The sequence below is a fragment of the Oncorhynchus nerka genome, linkage group LG8, assembly GCF_034236695.1.
Source record: "Oncorhynchus nerka isolate Pitt River linkage group LG8, Oner_Uvic_2.0, whole genome shotgun sequence".
NCBI lineage: Eukaryota > Metazoa > Chordata > Actinopteri > Salmoniformes > Salmonidae > Oncorhynchus > Oncorhynchus nerka.
The window spans coordinates 15144598-15166000 of NC_088403.1; the positions used below are offsets into that span (position 1 = coordinate 15144598).

Genomic DNA, 21403 nt, shown 5'->3' on the forward strand with positions numbered 1-21403 from the left:
TTGTTGGGCGCCATCGTTGGGTTTGTTTCCTGACCAGTTTTGTTGCGTTTTGGACTTCCAAATAAATATTTTACTATTTGGACCTCAGTGCTCTCCTGCTCCTGACTCTTGCACCTACCTCGTCCTAGTGAGGCACCTTACAGTCATCCCTACTGCCTCTGATCTGGTGAAATCACTAAAGAGTGTTAGGGTATTCCCCTAGCCATCTGTAATATTTTTTATTGTGCCGTATGGTTTACTTAAAATAAGGAATTTTTACTTTTACTTTTGATACTTATGTACATTTTTAGCAATTAAGTATATTTCAAACCAAATACTTTTAGACTTTTAATCAAGTAGTATTTTACTTGGTGATTTTCACTTTTACTTGAATAATTTTCTAATAAGGTATCTTTACTTTTACTCAAGTATGACAATGAAGTACTTTTTTCCAACAGTGTAGTGGCTTTGCTGGAATGTATCTAAAACAATTTGTTGAGTTTTCCGCACCAAGATGTACATGCTAAAATCGTCACTGGCAGAGCAACTAAAATCCCCCTGTTCAATATGAAAACAAAGAGACACGGAAATTACAATAGCTTCAAACTGAATGCTTTATTTTTTTGCGGGAAATGATTATGTAATGAGATAATGAGCATTGAAAGGGATTCCATCCATCTCTATGAATAACCTCTGAAGCAAGATCATTAAGATCAGTGATTACTATTGACAGAGATAAAGTACTGAAAAGTATAGTTAGTAGTAGGTTTTAGAATGAAGGATTCTTATGAACTGATGTTGGGTATTCTCAAGCAGAAGGCTGTTCCAGAAAGAGAGATCAATGAGTTAGCAAGTGAACTTTAGACAGATCCCGAACGGCCATCAGATGCAGAGGAGAGGCTAATGTGTGCACACCATTGTGACTCCAGACTTGGAGACCACCCAAAGACGGCCCAGGTCATAGGTCACGTGGCCCATGCGCATGCACATTGCGACATGGCTCCATCCGGTGCCCTCTGGTTTACTGGCTGTGATGCCGTCTCTGTGTTGAAGAAAGGGTTGGGGTTCATGTTTTAAAGCTTATCCGTTTTTTTAAGTACATCCATTTTTGGACTGTAATAATTGAATATAGCCATAGATTTTTGAAGAATATAACTTCTGCCTCTTGAGCTTTATTCAACCACATCAGAAGCTAAAATGTAAGCTTTTCCTCAATTGTTTGTAAACAATGTTATTGTAAACAAACAATGTATAGCTTTAAAAAACATGTTACATTTTGTTTTTTACAAATAATTGATCTGTCTTTGCGTCCGTAGCTCCATGTATGAATTTGAGAATGGTTACATTTATCTAACTACATTCCTGACCTGTTTACCAAAACAAGTGGTGGGGAGTCTGGGAAGTTGTTTTTATCCCAAACTGTAGCTTTACAGGACATCCCACTTTTACATACTTTATCGTACAATGTCTACACATGTCTTTATAAGTCCTATACATTTAGATCGGATTATATTTGACTGATTTTATTTATGTATCTACAGTATTTTAGTTGCTTCACAAAGCATGTACAGTAAGGATAATAATTATAATTAAAGGTATACCATTATTATACACATAGTTCAGTAGTAACCTTACCTGGTATAAACATGGCCTGCAGAGGTGACCCCAAAGACACCACCATCAGTTGCCACCTCAATCATGGAAAGTTTGCCACCAATTTGACTCCACCCGTTGTTTTGACAGTCTTGATTCAGCTGGAAAACAGATTCAATCAGTGTTTTAGGACAATTGCAACAGTTATAATATGAAACAGTTTTAGAATAACTGAGGTTCTCCATCCTCTACTACTCTGCTCCAGCTCTCACACTCTTTCCCAGATCTTACACTCATTAAGTAGATATCATCATTCTTGTTGACTGCCCAGCACCCAAAGGGTCCACAACTGTAGTACTTCACAGCTCCTGTCAATTCTGTCCATGGAAGAGGTGAGCCTGGACCCTTGTAGCCAACTGTGGCACTACGTGTCAGACAGTATGGAGTATCGTCCATGTTGGCCCCCACAATAAACTGTTCACCTCCAGCATCCAACTGTTTCAGAAGGCCTGTAGACCACAAAGAGAGACAGACAGACGGACAAGCAAACAAGGAGCACATATCTGTGAGTACTGCCAAATGACATACAAGTTTACAATTTAAAATGTTTTCAACAGCCTGATGGTATCAGGAAAGCTAAGAAGCAGGTGTCCTCTGGATAAATATTGTGTAATTCTCTCCACTTACCTGCAGCTTGCACCCAGTTACCGGCCACATACTTGTAGATTAAGTCTGTCTTGTTGATACCCCAGATCCCTGCTGGTCCTACAGTGATATGCCTCAGGGAACCAGGCAGGCGGATCCATTCATCACCTACCAGGTAGTAGGGGATTTGACTTGTGTCCGTAGCAACCACTTGTCCCAGTCCTGCATCGATCTGCACCAGATTCTTGATGTTTTCTACCTCCTGACAGTCCCAGGCTTTGGAGACAAAGACATGAGTAGAGCACACAGACAACAAGGAGGATGACATTATGGAGACAAAGACATGAGTAGAGCACACAGACAACAAGGAGGATGACATTATGGAGACAAAGACATGAGTAGAGCACACAGACAACAAGGAGGATGACATTATGGAGACAAAGACATGAGTAGAGCACACAGACAACAAGGAGGATGACATTATGGAGCAAACGTCATCAACTCCATATTGAGCAAGCATGTTTCAGATGATGGTAACTTACCATGACTGATGGCCAGGAGACAGAGGACCAATAGGACGGATGCAGTGACTCTCATGATGTCTCTGTAGATCTACAGTATACATTTGGTTGTAAACCAGACTTCAATTGTCCCCTTGCAAGACTTTGCGCTTTTATAGTGTTGTGGAAAATATTGAATCAAATATTTCACCAATAGTGGAACATGTGAATTCAATGACACTTTATAACAAAGTAACAGAGCCGAGCAATTCCATGGAACAACTGACTCTTCATTCTTAGTACTTGGCTTTTATACCTTCTCATCCTTACATAACACTTTACGAATCTTGTTGTCTTACTTAGTTTCCATTCTCTTATTGGCTCAGACATTGGGGCATAGACTCTATTGGTGACGTGACATGCACACTCCTACTTGTGCCTATCACTGAATAGCTAATGTTCCTGTCCAAAAGTCTTTACAAGTTTTAAAAGCTGAAATAAACATTCACTCTACTATTATTCTGACATTTCACATTCTTAAAATAGTCTTGATTTTAACTGACCTAAAACAGGGGATTTTTACTAGGATTAAATGTCAGGAATTTCATTTCTCTTTAACAAATGATCCATGTGGACACCCCTTCAAATTTGTGGATTTGTATAAAATCAAGCAAACAGCCATGTAATCTTCATAGACAAAACATTGGCAGTAGAATGGCCTTACTGGATAGCTCAGTGACTTTCAACTTGGCACAGTCATAGGATGCAATCTTTCCAACAAGTCAGTTCATACAATTTCTGTCCTGCTAGAGCTGCCCTGTTCAACTGTAAGTGCTGTTATTGTGAAGTGGAAACATCTAGGAGCAACAACGGCTCAGCCGCAAAGTGGTAGGCCAAACAAGCTCACAGAACTGGACCGCCGAGTGCTGAAGAGCGCAGTGCGTAAAAATCGTCTGTCCTCATTTGCAACACTCACTACCGAGTTCCAAACTGCCTCTGTAAACAACATCAGCACAATAAATGTTCATTGAGAGATTCATGAAATGAGTTTCCATTGCCGAGCAACCGTTCAGATGTCTTAGATTAGATTGTGCATTGCCAAGTGTCGGTTGGAGGGGTGTAAAGCTAGCCGCCATTGGACTCTGGAGCAGTGGAAACGCGTTCTCTGGAGTGATGAATCCCGCTTCGCCATCTGGCAGTCTGATGGATTAATCTGGGTTTGGCGGATGCCAGGAGAACGCTACCTGCCCAAATGCATAGTGCCAACTGTAAAGTTTGGTGGAGGAGGAATAATGGTCTGGGCCTGTTTTTCATGGTTCGTGGGTAGGCCCCCCTAGGTCATGTAGTGTATGTAAAGGTGTTGTGTATCATGGCTAGACTGGAATGAGCCCTGTATGCACACTGAAACGGACCAAGAAGGTGGTGTATTTCAGGATGTGGTCTCAAGATTGTGCATCATGATAAACAGCCTGTTGTGTGTTTGATGTCTCAGGGGTTGGCTACTCTAACAAAAGCTTCATACAGGACAAACAAACACTGTTTATCCATGCAAAGGTGACCGCGGTCTCTGGTCGCTTTGTCGTTATGGGGTACTGTGTTTGTAGATGCTGTTTTGTGCCGTCTGCTTTGCTTAATATAAGGAATGCAAAATGAGTTATACTTTTACTTTTGATACTTAAGTATATTTAGACTATTACTCAAGGACCATTTTCTGGGTGACTTTCACTTTTACTTCAGTCATTTTCTATTAAGGTATGTTTACTTTTACTCACGTATGGGTACTTTTTCCACCACTATCCGAGTATCGGTACACTATAATTACAATTACCCTTCAAGATCAATTTCATTATAGATCCTGTGTAACACCAAGTAAATGCATTGTACTTATGCAGATTTTACATTGTCACGGTCGTCTTCTGACATATATCTTATATACAATGACGTCCTACCAAAAGGCAAAAGGCCTCCTGCGGGGACGGGTGATTAAAAATACAAATAAATTAAATACAAATATAGGACAAAACACACATCCCGAAAGAGAGACAACACTACATAAAGAGAGACCTAAGACAACAACATAGCATGGCAGCAACACATGAAAACACAGCATAGTAGCAACACAACATGACAGCAGCACAGGGTACCAACATTACTGGGCACAGACAACAGCACAAAGGGCAAGAAGGTAGAGACAACAATACATCACGTAAAACAGCCACAATCTGTCAGTAAGAGTGTCCATGATTGAGTCTTTGAATGAAGATATTGAGATAAAACTGTCCAGTTTGAGTGTTTGCTGCAGCTCATTCCAGTCGCTAGCTGCAGCAAACTGAAAAGACGAGTGACCCAGGGATGTGTGTGCTTTGAGGAACTTTAACAGAATGTGACTGGCAGAACGGGTGTGTATGTGGAGGATGAGGGCTGCAGTAGATATCTCAGATACGGGGAAGTGAGACCTAAGAGAGTTTTATAAATAAGCATCAACCAGTGGGTCTTGCGACAGGTATACAGAGAGGACCAGTTTATAGAGTAGTATAGAGTGCAGTGATGTGTCCATTGGTGGCAAATCTGAATGGTAAAGAACATCTAGCCGCTCAAGAGCACCCTTACCTGCCGATCTATAAATTATGTCTCCGTAATCTAGCATGGGTAGGATGGTCATCTGAATCAGGGTTAGTTTGGCAGCTGGAGTGAAAGAGGAGCGATTACGATAGAGGAAACCAAGTCTAGATTTAACTTTAGTCTGCAGCGTTGATATGTGCTGAGAGAAGTGCAGCCTACCGTCTAGCCATACTCCCAAATACTTATATGAGGTGACTACCTCAAGCTCTAAACCCTCAGAGGTAGTAATCACACCTGTGGGGAGAGGGGCATTCTTCTTACTTCACCACATGACCTTTTGTAACGGTTCTCTTGTGGTGAAGGAGAGTCGGACCAAAATGCAGCGTGTAGATTGCGATCCATGTTTATTAAACTGAAGTAACACGAATCTAAATACAAACACTACAAAACAATAAACGTAGCGAAAACCGAAACAGCCTAATACTGGTGCACATACACACAGAACAAGGACATCAAGACACTAAGGACAATCACCCACGAAACACTCAAAGAATATGGCTGCCTAAATATGGTTCCCAATCAGAGACAACGATAAACACCTGCCTCTGATTGAGAACCACTTCAGACAGCCATAGACCTAACTAGAACACCCCACTAAGCTACAATCCCAATACATACACACCACATACAAAAACCCATGCCACACCCTGGCCTGACCAAATAAATGAAGATAAACACAAAATACTTCGACCAGGGCGTGACACCTTTGTTTTGGAGGTTTTCATAAGAAGGTTAAGGGCAGAGAAAGCTTGTTGGACACTAAGAAAGCTTTGTTGTAGAGCGTTTAACACAATATCCGGGAAGGGGCCAGCTGAGTATAAGACTGTATCATCTGCATATAAATGGATGAGAGAGCATCCTACTGCCTGAGCTATGTTGTTGATGTAAATTGAGAAGAGCATGGAGCCTAGGATAGAGCCTTGGGGTACACCCTCGGTGACAGGCAGTGGCTGAGACAGCAGATAAACTGTTGTCTGTCTTTCTCTTTGAGTCAACTACCCACTACATTTTATGCACAGCAGTGCTAGTTAGCTGTAGCTTGTGCTTTCAGTACTAGATTCATTCTCTGGTCCTTTGACTGTGTAAACAACATCTCAGTTCATGCTGCAAGAGCTCTGATAGGTTGGAGGAAGTCTTCCCGAAGTCATCATAACTACTGTGTTAATTACAAATTACTACTAATGTACACAGAGGAGTACGGAAGTTAGCTGTCCTCCAACTACACCATTGTACTACCCTACAGAATGCTGTTGAGGCTACTGTAGACCTTCATTTAAAAACAGTGTGTTTTAATCAATTATTTGGTGACGTGAATATATTTTGTATAGTTTTATCTGACAAGGAGAGTCCAGGATGTGTGTGTGGGTGTGTGTGCGCGTGCGTGCGTGCTGGTGGGTGCGTGCTGGTGGGTGCGTGCTGGTGGGTGCCTTTAGCATAACGGGGTTGCAGGGGAAAAGCTCAATCGATCCTGAGAGAAAGAGATTTTTGCAGTTTGCTCCTGCTCGCCTCAGAAAACGGTTACTCCTGTTGGGTTGGGAGCGGGCGCAGAACCACTCCTCTTGCTCTCCCCTGTGATTCAGACTGTATTCCAGATGGCACCCTACTTCCTGTATAGTGCACTACTTTTGACTATAGCCCTATAGACCCTGTTCAAAAGTAGTCCACTACAAAATATAGTGTGCCATTTGGGACGCAGACTCAATGTGCTGTTTCATCTCCTTTCTCATCTCACCTCGTCTCACCTAATGCTGGGCACAGCCACATGATCACGGCATACGGGAGGGACTCGATAACAGGCTTTGCTACTCTTGCCAACACTCTTACATCCTTTCTCCCTAAACAAGCCTCCTGTCCCTCTTTAGGTCTGGTTTTGTGGGATAAACGATAAAGGGACACTATGTATTATACGGTTTAATACACAACATGAAGGGGATAGCAGCACACGAGATGAGGCCCATCCGCGCTACTCATCGGTTCTTTCCTCACTGCATCCTCAAAGCGCATTGGAGAAAAAGGGCTTAGAGGAGGGACCTTGGACCTAGGCGAGGAATAACGGAAAGATGAATTGCGACAGAGCCATTGTGTAGCCATTGGATAATTTAGGTCAACTATTTCCTGCCTGTGCTGGTGTCACGTTCACACAGGATGTTAACTGAGATGGAGGATGCTGCTTAGTTATCACAGGGAGGGGAAGGATCTTCGGGGAGGAGAGGGGTCCTCGCAGCATGGAAGGGAGGTGATGAGGTAGCACACATTCGTGTCTGAAAAAGCCTTACCAAAACAGAGCAAAAACTATATCTGTGGGTTTTGGGGTGACCTTTAAAAGAATTCCCTCGGCGGTATCAGTCTGCGGAGTTGAGAGGAAAAGCCTTACCAAAACAGAGCAAAAACTATATCTGTGGGTTTTGGGGTGACCTTTAAAAGAATTCCCTCGGCGGTATCAGTCTGCGGAGTTGAGAGGAAAAGCCTTACCAAAACAGAGCAAAAACTATATCTGTGGGTTTTGGGGTGACCTTTAAAAGAATTCCCTCGGCGGTATCAGTCTGCGGAGTTGAGAGGAAAAGCCTTACCAAAACAGAGCAAAAACTATATCTGTGGGTTTTGGGGTGACCTTTAAAAGAATTCCCTCTGCGGTATCAGTCTGCGGAGTTGAGAGGAAAAGCCTTACCAAAACAGAGCAAAAACTATATCTGTGGGTTTTGGGGTGACCTTTAAAAGAATTCCCTCGGCGGTATCAGTCTGCGGAGTTGAGAGGAAAAGCCTTACCAAAACAGAGCAAAAACTATATCTGTGGGTTTTGGGGTGACCTTTAAAAGAATTCCCTCGGCGGTATCAGTCTGCGGAGTTGAGAGGAAAAGCCTTTTTTTCTCTGTGTTTGAATTATCTCAAGGGAATTGATGCGACAGAACGGAATAGGTTTTCTCTTGCTATAACCTTGTGAGAATTGTTTTTTTTAATTCAGAGATATGCAGTATATGAATTTGTGTGGGAGAGCATTGATGTGAGGTAGATATGTTATAGATACATGACTGTAGAAGCGCTAAATATAATATAGCCAATATACATTCAGAGTGCAAATGATTGAGACTGACAACTGTGGTAGGACTGAGGTAAAAACCTGTTGTCCCTGGTGCCATTGCATCAAAGTACTGCACCACTGACCATGCACATAATTGCATCACTGTGTTGTACAGTGCAGTTTGAGACAGACACTGAGGGAGCAGACAGCAGAGGCATAAAGGCTGAGAGCCACCTAGTGGTCGACATTCTCAGCACATCCAGCTGCAGTACAGCAACTCTATCAAATGTTATATACCCAGTGGTGGAAAACGTACCCAATTGTCATACTTGAGTAAAAGTAAAGATACTTTAACTTGAGTCATTTTCTATTAGAGTGAGTAACCCAGTAAAATACTACTAAAAGTCTAAAAGTATTTGGTAAAAGAGTAAAAGTCTAAAAGTATTTGGTTTTAAATATACTTAAGTATTAAAAGTAAATGTAATTGTTATAATATACTGAAGTACTTTACACCACTGCATATGCAGAGGCATAAGGGCTGAGAGCCACCTAGTGGTCAACATTCTCAGCACATTCATCAAACGTCATATGCCAGTAACTGTCCCACTCTCTGAACCCTAGGCCTGTACTCAGTGTGGAAATCACTGAAGCCTAAACTTATCTTAAAGGGGCTAGTATTGTCCATGAGTGAGGACCCCACCAGAGACCTAACTTGTCCTCGTTTGCAGATATTACACAGCCATTACACACTGCTTCCGATCACTGCGAAGTTTCACTTCGTTATGGGAGGTCACGTCCATAGCCCGTTGATATACTGGCATGAATAATATGAATTATGTCATTCTAGAGAGTGTGGCAAATACCATCTATGTCAATGTGGTTCTGGCCACTCAGCAAATGCATTCTGGTTATTAGCTAAATAAACTCTATATTAGTTTATTATATATACCCATGTGCTTTACCTTTCTGCTTCAGATTCCATCAGAACAACCTTCTGCAGTATGTTGAATTCTGAGTCCCCCGTTCCTACTGGCATACACACAAAATATCAAGAGGGGTCACTGTTTTTTAATTAACCTCCCCGCAACACGGCAGACTACAAACCTGCACCATGGCTACTGAACAAGATGAGGTGCTATTATTGTCATTTGCTGTGGGTGAAAGGTCATTAGAATGTTGCCTGTATGATGCACCAGGGCTCTGTGGGTTCTTCTCTTATCCATAACACAACAACAACAACCCTATGAACCGGAGCAGAGAGAGTCTACAGTAACAACAACCCTATGGACCGGAGCAGAGAGAATCTACAGTAACAACAACCCTATGGACCGGAGCAGAGAGAGTCTACAGTAACAACAACCCTATGGACCGGAGCAGAGAGAGTCTACAGAAACAACAACCCTATGGACCGGAGCAGAGAGAGTCTACAGTAACAACAACCCTATGGACCGGAGCAGAGAGAGTCTACAGTAACAACAACCCTATGGACCGGAGCAGAAAGAGTCTACAGTAACAACAACCCTATGGACCGGAGCAGAGAGAGTCTACAGTAACAACAACCCTATGGACCGGAGCAGAGAGAGTCTACAGTAACAACAACCCTATGGACCGGAGCAGAGAGAGTCTACAGTAACAACAACCCTATGGACCGGAGCAGAGAGAATCTACAGTAACAACAACCCTATGGACCGGAGCAGAAAGAGTCTACAGTAACAACAACCCTATGGACCGGAGCAGAGAGAGTCTACAGTAACAACAACCCTATGGACCGGAGCAGAGAGAGTCTACAGTAACAACAACCCTATGGACCGGAGCAGAGAGAGTCTACAGTAACAACAACCCTATGGACCGGAGCAGAGAGAGTCTACAGTAACAACAACCCTATGGACCGGAGCAGAGAGAGTCTACAGTAACAACAACCCTATGGACCGGAGCAGAGAGAGTCTACAGTAACACCAACCCTATGGACTGGAGCAGAGAGAGTCTACAGTAACAACAACCCTATAGACCGGAGCAGAGAGAGTCTACAGTAACAACAACCCTATGGACCGGAGCAGAGAGAGTCTACAGTAACACCAACCCTATGGACCGGAGCAGAGAGAGTCTACAGTAACAACAACCCTATGGACCGGAGCAGAGAGAGTCTACAGTAACAACAACCTTATGGACCGGAGCAGAGAGAGTCTACAGTAGCAACAACACTATGGACCGGAGCAGAGAGAGTCTACAGTAACAACAACCCTATGGACCGGAGCAGAGAGAGTCTACAGTAACAACAACCTTATGGACCGGAGCAGAGAGAGTCTACAGTAACAACAACCCTATGGACCGGAGCAGAGCAGTCTCAAAGACAGACAGTGTACCTACCATGGAGATCCTATAATCTTACTATTAAAAACTGGGTGGTTTGAGGCCTAAATGCTGATTGGCTGAAAACTGTGGGATATCATACCGTATACCATGGGTATGACAACACTTTCTTTTTCACTGCTCTAATTATGTTGGTAACCAGTTTATAATAGCAGTAAGGCATCTTGGGGGTTTGTGGAATATGGCATTTAGTTAGCCACCGATTGTGCAAGTTCTCCCACTTAAAAAGATGAGAGAGGCCTGTAATTTTCATCATAGGTACACTTCAACTATGACATACAAAATGAGGGGAAAAAATCCAGAAAATCACATTGTAGGATTTTTAATGAATTCATTTGCAAATTATGGTGGAAAATAAGTATTTGGTCAACAACAAAAGTTCATCTCAATACTTTGTTATATACCCTTTGTTGGCAATGACAGAGGTCAAACGTTTTCTGCAAGTCTTCACAAGGTTTTCACACACTGTTGCTGGTATTTTGGCCCATTCCTCCATGCAGATCTCCTCTAGAGCAGTGATGTTTTGGGGCTGTTGCTGGGCAACACGGACTTTCAACTCCCTCCAAAGATTTTCTATGGGGTTGAGATCTGGAGACTGGCTAGGCCACTCCAGGACCTTGAAATGCTTCTTACGAAGCCACTCCTTCGTTGCCCGGGCAGTGTGTTTGGGATCATTATCATGCTGAAAGACCCAGCCACGTTTCATCTTCAATGCCCTTGCTGATGGAAGGAGGTTTTCACTCAAAATCTCACGATACATGGCCCCATTCATTCTTTCCTTTACACGGATCAGTCGTCCTGGTCCCTTTGCAGAAAAACAGCCCCAAAGCATGATGTTTCCACCCCCATGCTTCACAGTAGGTATGGTGTTCTTTGGATGCAACTCAGCATTCTTTGTCCTCCAAACACGAGTTGAGTTTTTACCAAAAAGTTATATTTTGGTTTCATCTGACCATATGACATTCTCCCAATCTTCTTCTGGATCATCCAAATGCTCTCTAGCAAACTTCAGATGGGCCTGGACATGTACTGGCTTAAGCAGGGGGACACATCTGGCGCTGCAGGATTAGAGTCCCTGGCGGCGTAGTGTGTTACTGATGGTAGGCTTTGTTACTTTGGTCCCAGCTCTCTGCAGGTCATTCACTGGGTCCCCCCGTGTGGTTCTGGGATTTTGTGATCCTTTTGAGATCTTGCGTGGAGCCCCAGATCGAGGGAGATAATCAGTGGTCTTGTATGTCTTCCATTTCCTAATAATTGCTCCCACAGTTGATTTCTTCAAACCAAGCTGCTTACCCTATTGCAGATGCAGTCTTCCCAGCCTGGTGCAGGTTTACAATTTTGTTTCTGGTGTCCTTTGACAGCTCTTTGGTCTTGGCCATAGTGGAGTTTGTAGTGTGACTGTTTGAGGTTGTGGACAGGTGTCTTTTATACTGATAACAGTTCAAACAGGTGCCATTAATATAAAAGTTAAAAGTTGAACTGATAAAAGTTCAAACAGGTGCCATTAATACAGGTAACGAGTGGAGGACAGAGGAGCCTCTTAAAGAAGAAGTTACAGGTCTGTGAGAGCCAGAAATCTTGCTTGTTTGTTTGTATGTGACCAAATACTTATTTTCCACCATCATTTGCAAATAAATTCATTAAAAATCCTACAATGTGATTTTCTGGATTTTCTTTTCTCATTTTGTCTGTCATAGTTGAAGTGTACCTATGATGAAAATTACAGGCCTCTCTCATCTTTTTAAGTGGGAGAACTTGCACAATTGGTGGCTGACTAAATACTTTTTTTGCCCCACTGTATATATATATATATATATATATATATATATATATAATCCACTGCCACTGTCACAACTAGGTCACCTGCTAAGTTGACTGCAGTGAGTTGTGAATATATCTGCCTCTCTCATCTTTTTAAGTGGGAGAACTTGCACAATTGGTGGCTGACTAAATACTTTTTTGCCCCACTGAATATATATATATATAAAGTGTCGCCAGCACGTATGTATGCTGTAGGAGCGAACTGATAGCTTGCCAGAGTATTTTAAATTCAGTGCAGAAACTCTGTCTGGCGTTGGGGAAATCAGGGGTGAAATGGAGCCCAGGCCTGATGGACCATTACATTGTAATGTTATCTTACATGCAGCGCTGGGTTTAAAGTGCCCTGACTGTGGGAGTAGTAGAGGCCCAGCCACAGGCAAGCTCTGATACATAATATACATGTTTACCTTAACAGCCTACACAGGGTGACTGCAAAATTCCAGCAAATTGTATCATTCTTGTTTTTGCTTCACCTGGCGTTATGTGAAAACAAAAACATTGTGTATATGTACCTGAGTGTATAAAGGAATGGCCCGAAGCGACGAACATCAGGGAAGAAAAGTGATGTGGCCATGGAAATGTGCAGCAGTGAATGAAGCAGGCCACAACCACACTACTGCACTAGCAGTGCACCTGGAGATTGGTAACCAAACAGAAACGGATAGGACAGTCCAGACTAATGCCAGATGGGCAGCTCCATCTTTAGCCAATGCGATCCTGTCTAATTTGGGGGTTTTGTGCAGAATTATAATTATAATTATTTGGCTAATAATGAAAAAAAAAAAAAAAAACGTTTTTTTTTTTTAATGGACCTGTCTGTTACATATGCCCGAAGCGATATGTGGGCCCAGTCCATCTCTGTCCAAATACCATCAGGACATGGACACAAGATAAATAATGAACAAAATGTCCAACATTGTAAACAAAGGATGTTGCTAGGATATTTTGTGGAATTTCCGGCCTTAGACTTGGGCAGGGGGCAGTGTTCTGGAGATAATAACATTTGGCTGTAAGGGATGAAATCACCAAGGCTCGGTCAGTGGAAATTACAACCCTGTTTTATCACAGACCGAGGTAAAGTAATGAGGCAGATGAAGATGAAGAAGGGAGGTTGTTCTCTCCATCTCTCCACGTCCTTTCCCTTTCTTCTGCACTAATAGAAACTGGGGACATGTTTCATATGGGAGTCAGGGTAAGATGAAAACCTTGAGTACATTGTAGCAGGAAATCCATAGGATCAATACTAATTCTCTCCGTAACAACAACTCAGCTATACTCATCAGTTTTTCATTGTGGTTGATATGGATCAGTTATTGTACTGGTTCTCAAACTGTTCCATCAACTAAATGAGATCATGGAAAGCATTATTTTTGTGACTACAGGATGACATACAGTGAGAGAGAAAAGGATTTGATCCCCTGCTGATTTTGTACGTTTGCCCACTGACAAAGAAATGATCAGTCTATAATTATAATGGTCGGTTTATTTGAACAGTGAGAGACAGAATAACAACAACAAAATCCATGTCAAAAATGTTATAAATTGATTTGCATTTTAATGAGGGAAATAAGTATTTGACCCCTCTGTAAAACATGACTTAGTACTTGGTGGCAAAACCCTTGTTGGCAATCACAGAGGTCAGACGTTTCTTGTAGTTGGCCACTAGGTTTGCACACATCTCAGGAGGGATGTAGTCCCACTCCAGATCTGATACTCCACTTGAGATGGTTCACGTCAAGTCAAAAGCACTCATTTTTGCAATGAATCACTATTCATAAAATGTCTTGGAGTAAGAGTGCTGAGCTATAATCAGTTTTACCTTGAGATCATAATTAATAAGATTATAAACAGGGGGAGGCTGATCCTGGGTCAGCACTACTACTAAGAGAAGCTTAATTAATACAGTCCTACAGCCTTGATAGGGTCTACATCTCAGTCAATTCCTCTTTCATTTGAAAAGGACAATTGGTAACACTTCATTCCTTTTATGCTTACAGTCTGATAACTCCTTAAAATAAATCCTGCTCCCTATGGGGTCATGAAAATGATTCATACTTCATGTTTGGTAACACTTCACGAGGTGGCAGGTAGCTTAGTGGTTAGAGTGTTGGACCAGTAACTGAAAGGTTGCTAGAACAATTCCCTGAGCTGACAAGGTAAAAATCTGTTGTTCTACCCCTGAACAGTTAACCCACTAGGCTGTCATTGTAAATAAGAATTTATTCTTAACTGACTTGCCTAGTAAAATAAAAAATGTATAATATTGAGCCAGCTGCCTGACAACATCTATCAAATATTTTCTACAGTATATGAAGCATATTCAACCATCATTTTATTGACATTTGATTGGATTTTATATACTTTTCTGCTGAATGCATGCCGTTGGTACTCCTAACATTCAACACAGGCCAAATCTAGGTCTCAAATGTTATAACTTCAAAATCCTATTGTCACCATTGGTTGGTTGAATGAGGGAGAAAGAGAGCGAAAGAGAAGAGGGGCGAGTGGGTAAGAGAGGGGGAGAGAAAGAGGGGAGGAGGAGAGAGGGAGGGAGAGAGTAAGAGAGGAGGGAGGGGGTTAGAGAGAGAGGGAGAGAAAAAGAGAGGGAGGGAGTGAGAGAGGGAGAGAGAGAGAAAGAGAGGAGGGAGTAAGAGAGGGGGAGAGAAAGAGAGGGAGGGAGGGAGAGAGGGAGAGAGGGAGAGAGACAGAGAGAAAGAGAGGAGGGAGTAAGAGAGGGAGAGAGCAAGAGAGGAGGGAGTAAGAGAGGGGAGAGAGAAAGAGAGGGAGGGAGGGAGTGAGAGAGGGAGAGAGAGAGACAGAGAGAAAGAGAGGAGGGAGTAAGATAGGGGGAGAGAAAGAGAGGAGGAGAGAGGGAGAGAGCAAGAGAGGAGGGAGTAAGAGAGGGGAGAGAGAAAGTGAGGAGGAGGAGAGAGGGGAGAGAGTAAGAGAGGAGGGAGGGGGTTAGAGAGAGAGGGAGAGAGAAAGAGAGGGGGAGAAAGAGAGGAGGAGGAGAGAGGGAGAGAGAAAGAGAGGAGGAGGAGAGGGAGAGAGTAAGAGAGGAGGGAGGGGGTTAGAGAGAGAGGGAGAGAAAAAGAGAGGGAGGGAGTGAGAGAGTGAGAGAGAGAGAAAGAGAGGAGGGAGTAAGAGAGGGGAGAGAAAGAGAGGGGGAGAGAGGGAGAGAGCAAGAGAGGAGGGAGTAAGAGAGGGGGAAAGAAAGAGAGGAGGAGGAGAGAGGGAGAGAGTAAGAGAGGAGGGAGGGGGTTAGAGAGCGAGGGAGAGAGAAAGAGAGGGGGAGTGAGAGAGGGAGAGAGACAGAGAGAAAGAGAGGAGGGAGTAAGAGAGGGGGAGAGAAAGAGAGGGGAGAGAAAAGAGAGGAGGAGGAGAGAGGGAGAGAGAAAGAGAGGAGAGGGAGTAAGATAGGGGGAGAGAAAGAGAGGAGGAGGGAGAAAGAGAGGGGGAGAGAAAGAGAGGAGGAGGGAGCGAGTAAGAAATGGGGAGAGAAAGAGAAGAGGAGTGAGTAAGAGAGGGGGAGAGAAAGAGAAGAGGAGTGAGTAAGAGAGGGGGAGAGAAAGTGATGGAATGTAGTTGAGAGGATATCAAAACGCCATCACACCAGCCCTTAAGAGCCATATTGATCTCTTGTGTGGTGAGAAAGTGTTAGTGAGAGAGACAAACAATTAAGTGTGCCATTCATCATCAGTGGGCTGGGAGTACCAAGACTCTGATCAAACGGGGGCCCAAGGGCACTCCTTCACCTGAGCACTTTGTCGCCCACACTAGGGCTGCAACCCAAATGGTACCTTATTCTGTATATAGTGCAACTACTTTTGACCAGGGCTCATAGGACTAACGTAGTGCACTATGTAGGGAAAAGAGTTCCATTTGGGACGCGCCCTAGGTCTCCTCAAACAAATGGGACCAACTCGCCCAACTCTCAATAGTATGAGCAGTGAAATACGGCTTGGCTCCTCACCTCAGCTCAATGATTGAATCAATGGAGTATTTGTGTCAGTGTATAACCCTAACGATCTGTGCTCTGACAGAGTAGCTGTGTTAGAGGGAGACAGGTTTCCTACGTAAGCCAGCAGCATAAATAGACTGGATTCGGTCCTTGCGCCAGCCCCAGTGATTAAAGATGTCCCCCTTTACAGTGTGTGTGCCAGAGCTCTGGTCAAAAGTAGTGCACTACAAAGAGAATAGGGTGCCATTTGGGACGCAACCTATATGATGTGCAGCCTGCGTAGCATCTGTTGGATTACGACTGAGAAGCGTTCACCTGAGGTTCGCCAAAATGTCCAAGTAACGTTGATAGGGACTGAAGTGCCTAAATGGATTTATGCAGGTTTCTATTAAAGGCTCTGAAAAACAGGTGGTGGATTTTATTAGCTCATCAACTTGGCAATATTGTTGCAATTGGACAAATTGAGAAGACATCAATGATTTGATTTGGTAAATAATTCTAATGATGAACTGAGTGTCATAGAACCCCTCAAATAATGATAAGAAAGAGACGCTGGCCATTTCCAACGAACTGACAGGGTGATTTTTATCTGTGTTGTTCAAATGGTGGACCGAATGGCTGGTACTGATGTAGTGAAACAGATGGAATTCTGGCTCTAGGCAACTATCTCTGTCAGGTTGTTTGTCCATTCGCAGGTTGAAGGTGACCTGGATCGTGTTCATTACGCCACACAATGAAAAAAGAAAATGACCGTTTCTTAAATCTAGGTAGTTCCTCCCTGTTTCAGTCCATTTTCTTGTGTATGGTGCCTAAAGAACATGACTCAGGTCTTTAAATCTGAGGTAGGAGGGATTATTTAGCACATGCCTTGGGGTCACCCCACCCAGTACCCTACACCAAGATAAGAAAACAGGGAGTGAAGTCTGCTCCGGGGGGAAGGTTCCTGTAGGTACAGAATTACCTCATCTATTGTTTAATCTGTCATCATGGGAGATTTTGTTAACCATAACACCACCAAGCCTCCCACTGTCTCTGCTTGTTTCCCCCAAACCTAACCTTACCATTAGTAAGGAAAATGCTAAACTGACCCAAAATCAGTGTCTGGGAATGTTACCTTGCACCCATCTGTGGATGACCTTTTGACCTGTCGGGAGTAATGTACACTGCCATGTCATTAGCTGGCCAGTGGGTGGTGATCTTCCCTCAACCACAGATGCAGAGAAGTCATCCAACCGTGTAGATTATAAACCCAAACAGAAGCCCAGTGGAGCATCTGTCAACCTTAATGACGTCAACAGAGATCCAGGAAGATGGGCAAGTCTCAGCTTGTCCCTGGCAACAAGATCCTGTCGGGGGGTTATGTGTGAGGGCAATAGACAACTCCCCAAACTACTTTGCTTGACTGACTGAGGAGAGATGTTATTCCCTACACCAGGGATGGGCAACTCCAGTCCTCTGTGTCCTGATTGGTGTTCCACTTTTGCCCCATCCTCAGCCAACACACAGGACTCCAATAATCCACTAATCTTGAACTTCAGTTTAGAATGCAATTAGTTTAATCAGCTGTGTTTGCCTAGGGATGGAAAAAAATGTGTAGGACTGGAGTTGCCCTCCCTGATATAGGGAATAGGGTGCTATTTAGGAAGCATACCCTGTAAATGCCTTGATGCCTTAGGAGGAGTACAAGAAACCTGAGGTTGTCATGACAAAAGGTAATAGATGAAAGTGGAAACAGAACAACAACAGGGTTGTGTTCATTGGGGTAGGCAACTTTATAAAATGTTTTGCAACGGAAAATAAAAGTTAACCTTTCTTACTGGACAGTCCATTTCTTTCAGTTTGATCCTAATCTGCTGATAATGCTGTTTCTCAACAGGCCTATGACGATCTCCCATTAGAAAGCTGTCCAGAGAGCCCACTGACTAAACACTTTTAGCATCATGCTAATGCACGCACTCATGAAATGCCATCCCTTCAGTTAGGATCGATCTGTGTCCCAGGCCACTGGGCTTTTAGCAGTTCGCTAACAATGTTATAAATGGAGATGGTCAACTCAAGCTTGCTGTTTATTATGAATTACTGTGATGAGATGTGGTGAATCTATTCCCTGTTCACATCAGGCAGGTACTTTTTCTGAATCACTCTGATGCATGTGAAGGTTTGTGTTTACCAACTAAACAGCTATTCAGGGAGTATACAGTTTTTAATATCAACCCCAAGCAAAAGTTTCTATCAACCAATGCATTTTATAATACACACACACACACACACACACACACACACACACACACACACACACACACACACACACACACACACACACACACACACACACACACACACACACACACACACACACACACACACACACACACACACACACACACACACACACACAGGTATAATATTTAAGACTGTTGGACAAGACGTATGTGACTGTATATTGATGGTTAAGAGGTAATCATTCACAAAGCCAATGGCAGATGGAACACTTGTTTGCCTCTCAAGCATGTTGTGTTTAGCAGGCAGCTGTTGTGGTCCATGAAACCCCTTCTCTATGTTTGTTCCATCTGTGTTGCCATGGACACATGAAAACCAACGCTGTCACCAGGGACAGCTAAGCCATAGTCCAGGGTTCTCCAACTCTGGGCTTGGAGAGCTACTGGGTGTGCAGGCTGTCCTTCCAGCCCTGCAGTAGGACACCTGATTCAGCTAATTATGGTCCCGATGACGACTTTGATAAGTTGCCTTGGTCATGTCAGTCAACATTAACCCAGAGTTAAGAACACTCAGGAATACATGAAAAATTCAACCTTCCTTGTTTTCTTGAGAGGGAAGCACAGATCTATAAGTGGTTGGATTGGTGAAGGTAATTGAGTGGTAATCTTGCACACCAATCCAATCACCAACCACCAATTTACATCTGTGAAGGTAGGAGGCAGGAAGGATTATTTCTGGAGTATTCCAACAGGGCCCAAGCCAGAGGTGCTACAACATTCATATTCCTGTCTTTGTGTGTTGGAAGAAGTGTCTGAATGCAACTCCCACCTGTACAAGGCCTATAGTGTTATCGTACAGGGCAGATGAAGCTGCAAGCTGAATGAATGTCCAGCTGAGCACCCCAACGTTGCCACAATGATAGTTAGCAGGGAGATAAAATCACCTTGTCTGATTCCTATCGAGTCCTAGTGCTGTGCCCAGAGAAAATGACACAGTCTGCAGCCCAAATGACACCCTATTCCCATGGTCAAAAGTAGTGCACTATATAGGGAATAAGGTGCAATTTGGGATGCATCCAGTTATATCACGGCAGAGTGGGCTGGGGGTACTGCCACGGTACTCTGCCAGGCTTCTCCTCTATGCTCAGGACTTAATTTGTATCATAGGCATTGTGCTGCTATAATAGGATGCTACTACTGGGTTTCCATACAAATTGTATACAAACCGGATAGTAGCATCCTATTATAGCAGCACAATGCCCATTGTGTTGTGTTTTATTATGAATATTTCCCACCGATACTGGAATAACCAAAGATGACGAGCAGAGAGGCATAGTAACAGCAGTCCAGATACCAAACATTACAGTAAAGTTTCTTTTTTTTTAAATGGAGCCCATCCAAAATGTCAGCAGTTGGAAGACATTTTGAGTCGTTTAAAGGACTGCAAATATTGGCTAACGCTCCTCAGACTAATACACATTGATTTTTCACAATTCCCAGGGACCTGTTAAGGAAATGTCAGGGTGGCATTCTGAGGCAATTAGAGTGGGAGGCTGGATGCAGCTGAAAGTGCAACTGCTCTCACTATTCCACAGTGCCAAACATAATGTGACTGACCAGAGGTAATGTCTTTGGAGTTCAATCTGTATGTTATTTTAGAATGTATCAAAGATGCAAGAATGATTTGTGGCTTCTAGTATTGGTGCAGAGGGGAAAACTGATGTGACATTTAATGGATAACATTTATGAGCATCTGAATGATCTATACCCAAAGAGGTGGGCAATGCCTCTTGTTGCCAGTTAACAAACTCTCTCCCTAAGTAAGCTTCATATAATAAGATGAAAGTGATGATGGCTTCACAGAGGACATTGAATACAATGCTTCACACAAAGTAATCCTACGGTTTTTCTTTATAACAAAAGGCAATGCCACGACACTGCCTTGGTGAGACAGACAGACACACTTGTGAATACTGAGAAGAATGGGCTATCTACTGTAATGGATCCAATGACAGCCTACGATCAGCTCTTTGGGTGACAAATAGAGCTTCTCAGAGAGAGAACAATTCCACATTGTTGTTGAAAGTATATTGCCATCCATCCTGTCCATGCAGAGAATGCAACATTGCACATTTGACATATTAGTCCTTCAGCAGACATTAGTGCATTCATCTTAAGATAGCTAGGTGGGACAACCACATATCACAGTCATAGTAAGTACAATTTCCCTCAGTAAAGTAGCTATAAGCAAAGCCAGAGCTAGAAGGGGGGATTCAAGAGCAAGTGTTGGTTCAGGAAAGTTTTTTTAACAGGGGCAAGGTGAGGAGGGAGATTATTTAAAATACTCTTTAAAGAGGCAGGGTTTCAGGTGCTTTGGGAAGATGCTATCTCTCTGAAAGTAGATATATAGCATAGGCAACCAGGACCAATCAATAGCCAATTGTTCTCCTTTGCTAATTTTGCACTGGATACATTTACAATTCAATAATTGCTAATACATTAAATATGCAATCCCATGTATCTGAGAAACATTTAGTTTTTTGCAAATAAATCAAGAATATTAATTATATATTATTTCTGTAAACCTACATTTTTCAAAGTAAAAAGTCTTGAAATATTGGGCGGGGATTATGTGATAACCGGGACAACTCGAGGGACTGGGAAAGCCTGAGGG

The 21403-nt window shown here is 43.0% G+C and overlaps 1 protein-coding gene across 1 annotated transcript; it reads right to left on the reverse strand.

Moving 5' to 3' along the window:
* Positions 1-575: 575 nt before the first annotated feature.
* Positions 576-3012, reverse strand: LOC135572865 (fish-egg lectin-like). The gene is made up of 5 exons (XM_065021395.1): positions 2760-3012; positions 2260-2493; positions 1864-2081; positions 1615-1733; positions 576-1021 (listed from the first exon to the last, which is right to left on the reverse strand). The coding sequence occupies exons 1-5, from the start codon at positions 2812-2814 to the stop codon at positions 880-882; spliced, it is 768 nt and encodes a 255-aa protein (XP_064877467.1). The 5' UTR covers positions 2815-3012; the 3' UTR covers positions 576-879.
* Positions 3013-21403: the final 18391 nt, after the last annotated feature.

Coding starts and splice junctions, on each gene's coding strand:
- LOC135572865 (XM_065021395.1), bottom strand. CDS start 2,814: ATGAGAGTCACTGCATCCGTCCTATTGGTCCTCTGTCTCCTGGCCATC. Junction 2,494..2,759: donor TCTCCTGGCCATCAGTCATG/GTAAGTTACCAT, acceptor TTGTCTCCAAAG/CCTGGGACTGTCAGGAGGTA. Junction 1,022..1,614: donor GCAGGCCATGTTTATACCAG/GTAAGGTTACTA, acceptor TCTTCAACACAG/AGACGGCATCACAGCCAGTA.